We start from the raw sequence: 14,921 nt of genomic DNA, 5'->3' as shown, positions 1-14,921 counted from the left end.
TACTTCTTTTGCATCTGGGCCAAAAATAATAGGGAAATTTTCTGCTCCTTTTTAGCAGCCTAGCCCTAAAATAACTGCACAGATCTCCATGGTGTCTGGATTTATGCCTGCAGAGCTAAAAGCACAGTGTGGCACATCATATTCTGAGTAAGAGAAGTGCCAGATATGTGTAACAATGATCAGGAAATTACAGTGGTGAGATTATAAGCAGCATTATTGTGCATTTGAAACACAGATAAAAACAGTCAATCTGTGCAGAAACCCTTTTCCATTCTTAACATACCTGCCCGTTCTGCTACCTGTGTTTGCTGCTCTGACCCCTCCCACCCTCACTTTTCCTTGCTGTTTCACTGAAGGAAGCTCAGGTGCTGTGAAATCCTCCTTGTAGCTGCAGTGATTCAATATTAGTGATTCCCCCTTAATGGTCACAACAAAGCTTCATTTTTTGCCTTTAGATAGCTCTTGCTACCTGTCTTCTGCATGCATCTCCCCAATAGTGTAACAGGAGTAGTTAATGCAACACTGTTGGTTAACATGATGCATCAACGATACTACAGACAGGAGGGGCAGGGAGGGAAGCTTTCTCTCACATAAATGGCAGTTAGGTGCTTTTACCATGCCTGATCATGGGTGAGTGGAAGAAAAAGCATTTTTAGTCAAAATGAGTGGTCTCTCAGTGAAATTTAGATAATCTAAAAGGACATGCAGGAAGAAATAACATCTGAATGTGAAGTGCATTTTAATTAATTAATTTATTTATCAGGGAAGTATCTTTATTTCAGCAAGTGGATTGTAATTGGAGAAGGAAGAGGTTGTGACGTTACCTGCCAAAGAGGGTCCGTCTGCTCCGGGAAGAGCTCAAAGTACTTATGAGCCAGCTGAACTGGGGGCAGCGTCTGCAGGTTCAGGTTAGTCGAGCTCTTAACAAAGCTGGCCAGGTTTGCAAAGGTGTACAGCCCCAGGCGGTCATTCCCATAATTAGACAAATGGGTCATGAAGATGCTGATCTAAGAGACAAGAGAAACTTTTCAGTCACAGTACATCAGGAGACGGTGGCATCTGGCTGGAAGGCCAGGCACAGGGGCTCCTGGGAGATTTGCCAAATCATCTTTTCCCTACTCAAACACAAAAGAAGAAAATTAAAATGTTAAACTAGTCACACTTACTAGGCTCTCTGTGAGAGTCAAATCTCCAAACTTGTCTTGCATGTGCCATTTCTTTAAAATCCTCCTTCTTATCTGAAGTGTTACATTCACTTGTGGGCTCCCCATGGGCCAGCATTTAAGACATTCATTCAGAGGTCTTTTTATTCTTATTTTCTGATTTTAACTTGAAAATTTGACTAATATACTGTTTCCTCTGAATGCAGGGTTGGCTTTTTTATTTAAAATGTTATGCCTGTTAGTAGGTAAACAAGTTCTGAAACATAAAATTTTTAAGCTTTTGTGATTGATGATATCTCAGCTAAATATCACTGTCATTGATTTCTCCTTAAAGCAGATATAACTTCTGCCTTTTTATCAGCCTTACTATGGTTACCCTTTACATGGCCACTGATTTGTAGGTCTCATAATTTCTTTCAGAAGGATAAAGAGAATTTGTAAGAATAATGTGAAGAATACATTTCCCTGTATTTTCTTTATATGAGGTGATCAAACTCGGTTTCATGGCTGCAAAGGCCTGGTTTATCTGTAGATTGTCATTATTTAGTTTTATGAAGATACTATCAAACTGAGTGTTGTTACTTGACTATTTTACTCAGCACGTTGGCCTCAGATAGGATGTGCAATGACACTCGAATTTAATGGCACTGTTATAATGAAATAACATCCTTGTGGTAACTAAACTGTGCATATTTATCTTCTTTTCCACCACCAGCTTTGAAGTTGACAATGAACAATATGCAGCAGGTTGCAAAAAGTATAAATTAACTAATGTGATCACTACAATTAAACAGAACAGCATGTCAAGCAGTACACTTCTTAATAATGATATCATGTGTCATGTAGACCTTGATGTGCAGTAAAAAATTAAAGGTACAATGTTGGCTCCAGTGAACTCCAGAATATGCTGGTGGGAAGTTTTGCAGTTTGCTGTCCTGCCTTAATGTAGGAAATGTCTGAACAGCAAAAAAAAGCATAGGCTTTGTGAAGTCAGTGATTGTTCTTGGTTAGAATAGTGTGTCCATAGTCCAGAGGAGTTTTGCTTTCCCAAAGTCTTGTGCATCTACCACAGCTATGGTTTTCACAGGGGAGATGAAGAATCCGCAGAAAGACAGTATCTTCAGTGACCTTACACATGAAGTCCTCCTTCACATGAGGTTTAAAATATCTCCATATAGGAATGATGTATGGATGGCCTTTATGAAAGTGTTCCCTCATGTCACACTGAACAACTGAGCCTGAGAGCAAAATGTGGCCCGAGCCAGGCCCTTGGTGATGAGGGGAAACCACACTGAGCAGCAGGCGTTAACACATGGAAGAGCAGATTCTCAATGTGCTGACAGTGTTTTATGTCCTCTTTACACAGTGAGTTCAAGTGCACCCTGTGAGACCACAGGTCCATCTGCCTTCAGGTTGGACTGGTCTCAAAAAAGGGACACAGGCTCAGCACTCCATCCCCTAGCCTTCCTGTGCCATATTTTGTTTAGGTAGCTTGTTTGTGTAGCCTTGGGAGAGGTTGACACCTGAAGACCAACATGAGCAATAGCCAGTCTGCTAAGCCACTTAGGTCATTACCTAGCCGAGATGCAGGTCTGCAGGCACGGATGGGGGTATAGGCGATGCATATTTTGGGATCCAAAGCACCTGACTGTAAAGAGATTAGTCATCAGTGGTGAGGACACCTGATTCACAGATAAGTTGCTTGCTTTACAGATAGATACCTATGGCCAGGTGAGTCTCTTTTTGGATGATTAAGAATGGGAACTGACAGCACAGCTGGGAACTGATGGTATTGTGTGAGCTTATAAAGTGATGTACAGGCTGTAGGAGGCACCAGCATCTTCTCCCTTTGAGAGATACAGCAGCAGATCCAGGTCTCCAGTGTCCCAGGGGTGTGCTCAGGTCAGTGAACTTCCCCCCCCACCCCTCATCCTACCTTGTGTCTTGGGGGATCTGGGTGTAGTTTAGGTGATGCCTTGCACATCCCATGTGCAGGGGACAATGTTTAGCCTGTTTTGAGGCCTGAAACATAAATCAGACATGCTATAGATGTCAGGATGGATGCTGTCCTTGCCAGGGAGAGGCTATGGCTGGGAAACAAGGGAGGTGGGGTAGTGGCACCCTAGTCCCTGAGTTAGAGCCCTGGAAACCTGTGTCTCAGCTGGGTGGTAACCAAGCCCCCAGAGCAGCTGAACTGGTGGGAAGACCTGAGTCTCAAAGCTCAGGACCTTCACACCTAAAATAGCTGCAAAATGCCCAGGTATCTCTCAGGAAGGTTACTACCACCAGGCCACCTGGCTCTGTCCTGCTGACTGTGAAGAGCTTTCCAAAACAAACCACTATGACCACCTAAAGATTAAGTTTACCCTTCAGTATGTTGCTTCTTTGTGGTCCCAGGCTTGAGCTCTAGCAGAACAAAGAGCTGCTGGTAAAAATACTATGTCTGTAGTGCACTGTGCTGATCTACCTTTCAAAATAACCACAGAATACAAAGCTGCAAGCTTTCCACTTTCACCGTCTTGCTCTGCCAATGTGGCGCTTCTTTAAGCATCAGCTCATAATGTTTAAAAACACGTCCATTAGTTTGTTAAATTATTTACAAGGCTTTTAGTACTTCTATAAGTTGAAGATGGATGTAGCTAAGGAGAAAATGTCCCTTATGGCCCATCTGCAGTGTGTTTGCGCTTGGACCTCTTCATTGCACAAAAGGTAATTTATTACTCACTTTTATTTCATTCTAGGTCTCTGTTGAGCAAAGATTGGCCACTATACAACTAAGTTTTTGTGGTTTTTTTTTTTCCTGTCAGCCCAACTTTTTGGGTTTCAGTGCCTATGAATTTTATGGCTGAAAGTGCTTGACATAACTGGAGTGAACGTTAAAATTACCCTGAACTTTGTGCATGTCCATACGTAGTACCACAGAAAATTATAAGCAAGGTAATCAATCATTTTTGGGTTTCCAGTCTACTAACTTTCTCCCTCACCCACTGAAAAAATCCCAACGTAAACATACCCTTTCTAATTTAGAGTTCAGGTCCTAAAAATGTGACAAGCGCTTTCTCCAACCAGTTTTAAAATAATGAAAAGGGAAACATTTATAGGAAATGTTGATGGAGAATACAATCTTGTCTCTGAGGTGTGGGTTTTTTTATAAGTGCTGAAGGGTCTGCCAATGACATTTAATATTATTGTAACAAATTAAGTATGTAAGTACATCTACTTTTTATTTTGGGGGTTTTTAAACTTGAATATGGACAAGATTTTTTTTAAATGTAAAAATGTGCTTATACGAGATGGATATTAGCTTATTTTAAGAGTTTCATTATACTGCTGCCCAATCCAAAAGCTCCAATTGATCATTCTTTATGCAGTCAAAAGATCTTAGGTATCTTTCCTGACTTTTTTTTGCTCCATTGATCTTATCTGACATTAAAAAAACCCCAACAATGTGATGCATTGAACATGGGGTAAAACCATATGTAATTCTTTGCTGTCCATCTCTGAATCAGTCGAGAGAAAAAGCGATGGATATTAACTGTTCATGTTTATGGCATGGGTGGACACAGAAGTGTCTTTTAATGCTGTTACATCAATACACAGAAAATGCAATGGTCTAGAAATGTGCTGAGCTAGCATAATGCTGCTGGGAGCATCAAGGTTGGTGCTGTGATAGCACTGTTGCACCACTTTGCTGTGTTTTTTTGGTGGACACAGAAAGGCTTCAGAACCAGCCTCAAGGGCAGGAGTAAAACCAAGGACTGTCCCCTCCTGCAGTGCTCCAAGTAAAATTGGTGAATAAAAGAGAATACATTTTGTCATAGAAAGCATGGAAATAAGGCAATCAACAGCACACAGACTGACAGTAACCAGCAGGCAGCACTTCATCAAGGTAGGGATTACACTTTTAGGAGAGAGGCAGGATGCTGCTCTGTGAAATGGTGCGATACAAAGGCAATAAATTGTTTCAGATTCCTGAGGCTGGGGAAAGGGCTCTGGTTGCAGTGCGTTACTCTTAAGGTTAAACTAGCATGAGCCATGCGGGTTAAACAAGTGTGCAGGGAGGCACTGAGCAAAATCCCTTCTTGCCACTGTACGATCTATAGCCAACACAATATGTGAAATGAGGTCAGTTTTGTATAACTTTGGTACCGGTCATGTCCCCACAGAGGTGGCAGCACACAGGCACTTTGCAGGACAGCAGCATTCAAATGATGCTGTAGTTTGTACTGAGGCAGTATCTTATTAACTTTGGCAATTCACTTCTCCTTCTGTTCCCGTCACTGATGACTCATATTTTGAGAGGTGTGAAGGGAAAAGGATGCTGAAGGTGTAGCTAGGAAAACTTCCTTTATGCTTTCTTCTCTCTTTCTGCTATCCACTCAGTGTTCCAGATCTCAGTTGCTGCTGCTTCCTCATATCACATAAAATCACAGAATGCTTTCCTGTGGACTGCAAACTGGCTGAAGGGAAGAAGCCAGAGAGTCATGGTCAATGGGGCAGAGTCTAGTTGGAGGCCTGTATCTAGTGGAGTGCCTCAGGGGTCAGTACTGGGGCCTGTATTATTCAATATATTCATCATGCCTTTCTCAAAATCACTTTGCCTTTTCTGTAGCCAGGGCCCTTTTGTTACAGAAGCACAAATTTTTTATCATTCTTTTAAATCCCTGTTTTATTGTAAGTAGATAAGGAACAGCTATGGCTTTTTGGTTATTGTAAGCAGATAAGGAACGTCTATGGCTTTTTAGCTATGGCTGTCAAAGATTTGCACAAAAAAGGGAGTTCTGAGATATGTATTTTGTTGGTGACAGAACTGAGATACAGAGGGATGGTGTGATTTGTGAAGAGTTAATCATTAGGGTGATGAATGATAACTTCTGATCCACCTTCATAACTTTTTGACAGAAAGATGAGAGCTGTCTCTATTTGGAAGAACTGCCATCAGCTTAAGCTTGAGGGGCAGAGCTCTTTGTATGAAAAGGGGTTTTTTACGTCTAAGAAAAAAAGCTGTCCTCAGCTGTTTGTTAAAATCAATGGGATTTCCTTTCTTAAGCCTGTCCTCCATTGATGGAGAGATGAATTAACATGCATTGCCTACACTGACAGCAATGGGTAGGAGCTTTAAGGGCCAAAGTCATTGGCATGACATGCCCTATGTATTTTTAATGTCAATGTGTTTATGCAAAATGTGCATATTTTAATCCTGCTTTTTGTTGCTCAGTGCTGCAACTGTTCAAATCTGTGCAAGACCAGAATGGAGCTGGCATGTGGTGTGTGGTGCAGTGTTGGCCAGAGCAGCTGCTGTTGGGCTGCTCTGCCCTTGCAGCGCTCCCAGGAGCATCTTATTTCTGTCTGTATTAAATGGGAAATACCTGATAGGTGTGGCCCACAGAGTGTGGAAATTCTGATTTTACTTTTGTAGTGGGATTTTTTTTTTTCTGCTGGTTTCTGTTGCCTGCTCTGTATTAACATTTCAGAAATGTCCACAATGGTCTGCAATTTTGCTCTTTTTAAAAGAGAGATGTGAGAGGAGAACAGTAAGCCCAAATTTCTCAGACTGCCTGTGTAGTTAATGGACCATTCTGATTGGTAAATTGTTTTATTTCCCTTAGGCTGGGTGAGCAGAGGAGGGAGGAAAAAAAAGGGTACTTCATACTTCTTCCACCTGACAGAATCCAACAGAAAGCTGCACCCTGCATCTGGCTATTTACCAGCTCCTCTGTTTCCAAGACATAATACTTGGTTAGTGAATCATTAACAAACCCAAACTGGTCTGACCTGAGACATCTGAGCATGGAAAAGGCTCTGGGGAAGCCAACAGTGACTCCTGGTGCAGCAGGACCAGGGAACCAGCAGCTCCTGTTGGGTTTCAAAGCAGGATGGGATGACCACCCATTTTTCTTGGAGCACAGGCCTGATTAATCAAAAAGGCAATACACCCCAAGCAGAGGGTAATTAAGGTGGGTGCAAACTTCTGGGGGAATAGTTTGGCTGCCTGTTTGGGAGGGGTGTGAAAGGGGGCCATGGGCTTCAGGCACAGCCTAATGCAGAGCTGGATTTTGCAGAAGAGCTCCTCATTGTGGCATTGACCCAACACAGGAGTTGGTGGCAGGGGCAGGTGATGCCTGCAATCCCACCCCAGAGCCAAATGGGCTGGTGGGGTAGCTCTGAGGGGTAACATCTCCTGCTGCCTCCCCAGGGATGTCTGGCAGGGTCAGGCTTTCCCCAGGCAGCACCTCGCCTGGACATGCCTGGGTGGTAATATGAAGTGCTTGCAGATATGTTGAAGAAACACAGATAAGAAGCTGGGGTGGGGGTAGTAATGTGGGTACATATTGTTTTGAGTCTCCGCTGAAACTGCACTGAAATGAAGAGCCCATACTTTTCACATCTATGATATGAGATTGTATAAAAACTAATGACACAGAATTGCACCATTTTATTCTCTGGTTCTTGTTTTCAGGAGTTTTTACAATTGATTATATCCAATATTATAGAGGCATTTTCTCTGCATGTAATGTTTGTATATGCATGTGTGTGTTTATATATGTAAAATTAAATCTAGATTAGCTAGTAGGGAAAAATGAAGGACTTGTTTCAAAATTATTGGAATATAAACAATGTTAGATCTGCCTGAAGTACCTATAAACTGTATTCTGTAATTAGGGAGTTTGTGTACTTTCTGCAGATGAACAGCCCTATGTACCTGTTAATGCAGAATATAGAGGTTTATTTCCTCCTGTAAGTGCAAAACTCAGTATGGTCTTAACTAAAACCACTCATGACTGCATTAGAGCATCCACAATTAACTAACACATATTTGGAAACCTTTTTAACAATTGCTTAGTTGAATTTAGTAATGTGCAGAAATAGTGAGAATTGCTGTCACAGAGCCCAGTAGAAACATTCTGTAAAGCTAATGAAGCCTTACCAATAAGTATATTCACAGCAATACTGTGTTATTGTGTGTGTGTGTTAAGTGCTGGTTGAAGGCTTCTGGTTTATAACACAGCATATAATGATGATTAGGTTTGGAAGTTTTACCTTTTACGTCTCCATTAACACTGTACTTTTGCAAAGCACCATGTATGTAGCTAAGTGCCATATCCTAAAAACATCAGGGGAGTGTCTGTTTGCAGTAGTGTACCTAGAGATGGGAGTCCATACATGTTTTTACAATTGTAGATATGACCTCAGGCATACTGATAACTGTGTCACCTCTGCTATCCTCACTCCACCACATCAACTTGTGTTCAGACTCGCCTCCAAACTTGTCGGCTGTGGCTTTGCTATTACTATGCCAGAATAATGTCAACATCTTGCAGGGAAGCTACTTCTGCAAAGCTCATCTCTAATTTTGTCCCACTTTCCTGCCAGCAGGTTTTGGGATGTAGGTTAGCTGCCTGTCTCCAGGGGACATTAGGGTGCTTGTCTAACACCAGAAATAATATTTGTCTTTTTTGGGTGGATCATCCCAGAGAAGTGCAAACCACTGTGGATTCTGCAGTGTGGGGCATAGCTTCAAAGACAAGCTTGCAAAAAGTGTTGAGCTTTAGTGGGATTTTCAGACTGGCTAGCAGTAACCAGGTAACTATGAAAATCCCATTAGCCATTTAGCGATGTTTTCAGAGGCTTAAAATCCTTAGTATATATAGTCACCAGCAACACAACTATCCTGACTGTCAAAGGGTAAACTGACTTCTCAACCTGGGACATTACTGGTTTTAGAACACTATCATTTGTGTCTGTGTGGTTTATGACAGGATTTTGTTTATGCTATGCATGCAGCTTTGAGTGTTGGAGTATTTGATGTCTCACTTCAAAGCTGTGGAAGACCGAAGGTCAGCCCTACCTTCAGCTGGTGTGAATCCCTCCAGCCTGAGCAAAAGATACCTGCAGTTTTGTTGATCTATACAGGAGCTGGTATTAAATAAGTCTACTTCCTCTGTTCCCCAGGAGCCTGTGCTCCATAATCACCAATGTCCTTGCTGTCTGTCCTAGTTAATTAAAACAGTTATGAAACTAGCACAAAGCTTCTGTTTTTACTTTGAGGATAACGTATGCCCACATGCTAGAACAGAAATTCCTGGAGAAAGGGTTGTTAACACTCAACCTTCCAGCTGAAGTGTAACACAACCAATCTCACTGACGTACCTGGCCAGTCTCAAGGATGGCTATCCAGTCTTGGGAATCAAACATTGACTGGTACCTTTATGCTGATATTCAAAAGTATGCCTATCCACAAAGCTAGCTCTTGCAATGAAAAAGTAAATTACAAAATTTACCTATAAATGTGGTCCATGTCCTCATAGAATAGTTTGGGTTGGAAGGGACCTTTAAAGGTCAGCTAGTCCAACCCCCCTGCAATGAGCTGGTATGCCTTCAACTAGATCAGGTTGCTCAGAACCCCATCCACCTTGGCTTTGAATGCTTCCAGGGGTGACATTCAATAATTAGATGCGACATTCCCCCTTAGGTACTTTGCTTCTGCTCATCTTTCTGCCCTGCTGCTGGAAAGCCCAGGAACAGAGATAGTCTTGTGTGTGAATCCTGCTCCTTTAAAATGAACTTGTTTCTCAGTCTTTGTCAACTTTTTACTTTTTTCCACCTCTTAAAATTTGCAGGAAGGAAGGAATTAACACATGCAAAACAAGCCAAGGGTATAGCTCAACCTTATGCAAAACCAAGACATGTTGGGAAATATATGGTGCAAGCATCCTGTTCTTGTAGAAATGTGGTAGCATATTTACTGCTTTTCTCTGCTCCTCTCTTGCATGAATGTTTCCCAGAAAAATGAATTTTGCTATTCTGTCTTTTTCCATTGTGCTCAGAAAATGCTGTACAGTTGCTCCAAGAGCAAGCTCTCATAATTGAATCTAGATGGCAGCATGTTGTATTTCTGAATGTGTAAATGGGATGTCATGGCTGAGGAATGCAAAACTGTCAAGTGTCCATTTACTAATACCAAGTAGCTCTATGCTAGGCTGACCACAGAAATACCTCTTTCAATTTCAAGTGTTTAATATATTTCACATCCTGACAGCCTCCTATTATGGATTACAGACTTTTCTTGTACCTTATGAGCCAGAGCCCCATTCACTGATAATGAATCCCAGGACACTTGGGCTCTTAATGCAGCTGTTTGTACAGCAGCACAAAAAGGAAGATGGGAGTTAGATTTTTGTGTTGACAAGGCACTAATTTTAATAATGATGAATTGTTTCTCTAAAATTCAGCACTATTCATATTCATGACCCTTCTGCTACTGAGGCAAAATAGCTTTTTTTTTTTTTTACATTTTACTCTATTTCAACTCTGTACATCTTTTTATATTTTGACAGGATAATAAAATAGTTTTCCAAACATGGTATCTCTAAAGAAAGCAACAAAGGCAGTGTTTGGAAAGAAACATTTTTGTCTTTGATTGAAGGGGAAACAAAACCATTGAATGACATTTTATTTCCCATGCCTGTATTCATTACAGTGGTTGTATTCCACCCTAAACGCTCCCAGTGATGGGAGGGGAAGCTGCTGTCGATCAGTGGTGGTACATGGCTCTGAGACAACTGTACAGATGCTGTAGTGTATCTGTGTTGCTTTAACATTCCCTATTCAAAGAGCAAAATAGTTTCTCATTTACCCAGCAATGCTTTCTACTTTTCCATTATTTACTTGGTATGATTAAATGAATTCTTTATTATTGACAGAAAAGTCCTGTGTGTTGTTCCTTTTCCTCTGAGAATAAAGTTATGTTTGTTTTTTATTGTCTAATATCCACAGAAGTCTCAACTCTAAAATAAAGGCTAAATCATGACCACATTCCAATACAAGTACTCAGCAACTCTTTCCTATGTTGTATACATCTTTGATGTATGGGGTCCTAGATGAAAAAAGCTGGTTAGAAGGTTCCACTCCATTAGTTATGTATCTATTTTTTTTTTTTTTAAACCTACTATTATGAGAAAGTAAGGCTGGTATTTTTCTACTATCAGGACATGCTTTCAGAGCCTGTGAAAAAGTGCTGCTGTTGATGACTTTATGCAACCAGTGCATAGCTGAATTATAATGGAAAAAAATAAATGGATTTTTTTTTTTGTCTGTTAATTTGTTACACTTGTGTAAGTGATCAGCAGTACAGCTAATTGTGGATAAAGTTTAATGAATTCTGCACAGGTATGGTGCTGCCAGTTACATCTCTGGGCCTCATGAAGTCTTTACAGAAGTCTAGAGCAATTCGGGCCTCCTGTTATAAGGAAATATTTGCATTTTTAAGTGAAATTCACGATGTAGGAATTTGTCTTGTTGCCATCCATGTTTTCTTATTGAAAGACTGCCTTATGCTAAGAACATCCTCTCAAAAAACAAACAAACCCCCCCCAAAAAAACCTTAGTTCAAACTCAAGAATAAATCCAACTTTTAATTACACAAATGAATCAGATGAAAAAGTATTTGGGTACTATTGACTTAAGTCAGATTTGTACACCTACTATTTCTGATGGAGTAATGAAAGTATTGTCAAAGAAACAGCTCTGATAAGTCTTGAATAGTTTTCAAAGATGATCAAAGGAATTTGTATAAGGAGATAGCTAGCAATAACTCATTTCCCTGATGGTATATGTTGTATGATCATTGTTAACTTCTTTCAAGTAACAAGATACTGGTTGAGGCTGTCAACCATTTCAGTCACAATCCTCTGCAGATAAAAATAAGTTCAGCTTCAATTATTTTGTGTCAATTAATAATTTGAGTATTCCGTAGCATCACTTTATGATACCAAATTATATCCTGCTCTGGTTAACTCCATCTACAGAAAATGGTGAAGTTTGCTCTATGACTGCACTGAAATGATGGCAGCTCTCCCTTACTGTTCTTAATGTCACAAATACTGTCCTGACAGCACCACTGCTGCAGTAGAAGGGTAAATGACCACCATGGGCCAGCATTAGTCTGAGGTCTTTTGCAATGACTCTGAGCGTTGTGCTGTAGGCACCACCTGCGCACAGGGCTGTCTTGCAAGTTTTGTATTTATCACAGCATGAAAAAATGCAAAAAAAAAAATACAATTTGCCTCTTATGTATTCATGGGTAAAGTAAAACTTTTGCTTTTGGGTCTGTGGGAGTGATGTTAGCACTGAACGTGGAAATATATTACTCTAAAATATAGTTTCTAAGATCTGAGAAGGAAGAGATATGGGGGACGACACTTGGCACTTACAAGAAACCTTGTGGTTGCCTCCTTTTTAGGACCAGTACGTACTGTGCACCAGGTTGCCTGATCATTCACACTGCATCTTTTTGCTGAATTTCGCGTCCATGTGGAAGCTGGATCTAAACCTCTCCATGGTGGTGACGGGGGATGGTGCTAATTAGCGACAAAGTACTTGGAGTAGCAATGCCTGCTCTGCAGTGCTGCCTGGTGGCTGTGAGCAGCAAGGAAGGAGCGATGGGTCAGCCTAGTTGTTCTTCAAGGGATATCCAGGCCAGGGTTGTTGAGTGGTGTTAAAACCCTCTGGTTAAATAAAGTGCTGGATTGGATATGGATAAAAATATTTTACTGAGCATTGCACATATGTGTATGCAGAGGTGACGGGTGATATCTGCGTGCTCAGGACAGAGCCATGACCATCCACCAGCTTGCAGGCTTTCCTGCTTCTGCACCCACCAAGTTTTCTCACTGCTTGGCCTTATTTCCAGGGAAGGGTCAGCTTTGCTCTCTGTTGATGTATACTTGTTCCTAAATGCCTAGTATATAATTAAATAATGACATGCTTTGGTACCATGTAAGTATTACAGAAAATCCAGGAAAGATCACTTTTTAGTGTAGATTAAATATCTTTGCAGCAAAAGTAATTACTTTTTCCAGAATTTCTAAAATATCTTATGGGGCTTCTTAGTTGCGTGAGTGGAAAATAGTCAGAATGTTTTTCCCGTTTGACTTTATTTTAATGGATATAAACAGCTCTTTCATTACTTTGAAGAAATCTAAATGTGGTGCTTATGTTTTAAGCAACATTAAACCTCAGTTATGCAGACCACAGAGGATATGATGATACGTAATTAAGAGAATTTGCTCTACTCATGTAGTACCTTTATGGCTGTGATTTCTGGATAAGAAGAGAAGACTCTGCCACTCAGGAATCTGTGTAAACAACTAGACAGCATTCAGCCAGGGGAGTCAGCAGTGGCCAGGCTGCCAAGGAGCTAATAACAGTGGTAATAAATATTTATGAACGTTGCATTTCAGCCAAACTGTGTACTTGACTCTGGTCTCCCTGCGTATGCACTGTGGGTCATCAGGGAATGCTCTATCAAATTTCTTCCACCTGCAATGACCTGGGGGTAAATTTTGTCATCCCACAGCTTGGAAGTATCCACTGACTAGTCTGGCAGGTTATGGGGAGAGCAATATTTCTAGGCAGGATGAAACTAGTCCTGAAGTAAACTCAGTCTTTTTTTTTTTTTAAGGTTGGCAGATTGGGAACCCTAAGAAACAAAGCATTTGCCTTAGCAGGTGCATAACATATTGCTCAGGGGCCTGTGTTAGTAGCAGTAGAGGACGTGCAATATGTCCCAGATTACAGTTAAAGACAACAGGCGAAGGTGCAAGCTGCCTTATTTGCTTCAACAGGACTTCAGTAAGTTCAAGAGTAGCTCATCCTAGTGATGTGACAGCGTGTTTTTGTTTTTTGTTTTTTAAACTGTGTCTTTGGTAATTTTTCTCTCTATTTACCCTTCCAATCAGTTGGTTAAAATATCATCCTCTGAGCCAGCTGAACTTGGAGAGAAATGTGCTCATGTATCTTCTAATGGGAAATAATGATCAAAATGATTATTAACTTGGATAATCATCCATAAATGACTGTTTCTCCGACATTTCTCTTTATAGATGTGTTTAAACAAGATCTGGTTCTGACTGTGTTTTGAATGATGGAATGAATTATGTCTATTACCTTTAACATGGTACTTCATAGTTTCCAGATAGAGGAAGGTAAACTCAGAGCAATACTGACATTTCCCTCTGAAAATTACTACCCAGAATCCTGCACAGCACACAGATCTGTACAACAAGTGTAAATTATCTCGTTTAAACTGAAGTCACCTGTACACACTGAATAAGTGTTTTCACCAGAATATTTTCTTTCAGACTGCAAAGAAAGAAATGCTAGGCAAGTTGATATAGATTGGAGAGATGTAGGAAATTTATCATTTGTTTTTATAACTCTTCTACTGTCGTGTTGCTATTCTTGCACTTTTATGAAGAGCTGACTGCTCAATGTTATAGAGTATTCATAAATGATGATTAATTAATCCATTTTGGTGGCCTACTCTGAGCAAACAAACCTCAGAGTTAATTTAATTTTCCACTCTTCGTTTCAGAAGAAAAAAAATACAGCATTTTCAGTTCACTAGAGGATATAATATTCTCAAATCAGCCACTTTCCAATTAATTTTGAATAGCAAACACAGCAAAGAAATTTTGTTCTTGTCCATTTACTTCTATTAAGGATTCATTTTCAATAATCAGAGAATTCTGAGTCAGCTCATTTTTACCTTAAAGGCTTGCTCCTGACACTTTAATAAATTATCGTATGGTGTGTGCTTGAAGGTAACAGATTCTTTTTCTCTTTACCCAATAACCCTCTTGTTGACATGCAGTCATTTATTACCATCTCTGAGATCACATAACTTGCTGGGAAGTAATTCTGATAAAGTACCAAAACGCATGTTGTGGGGTATCAGTTTTCATAAAGAAGGAAAAC

General features: G+C 40.5%; 1 protein-coding gene across 2 annotated transcripts in view; it reads right to left on the bottom strand.

Annotated features, from left to right (window-relative positions):
• The window catches only part of NDST4 (N-deacetylase and N-sulfotransferase 4), a 109,821-nt gene that overhangs the window by 20,143 nt on the left and 74,757 nt on the right, over positions 1 to 14,921 (bottom strand). For both annotated transcript variants that reach the window (XM_065837321.2, XM_065837320.2), the window contains one exon: positions 825 to 1,007. In XM_065837321.2, coding sequence (XP_065693393.2) covers positions 825 to 1,007 — 183 coding nt within the window. The remainder of the gene's footprint in view (positions 1 to 824; positions 1,008 to 14,921) is intronic.

Source organism: Patagioenas fasciata, chromosome 4 (assembly GCF_037038585.1).
Source record: "Patagioenas fasciata isolate bPatFas1 chromosome 4, bPatFas1.hap1, whole genome shotgun sequence".
Classification (NCBI taxonomy): Eukaryota; Metazoa; Chordata; class Aves; order Columbiformes; family Columbidae; genus Patagioenas; species Patagioenas fasciata.
This window is presented reverse-complemented; position numbering and strand designations above follow the sequence as displayed.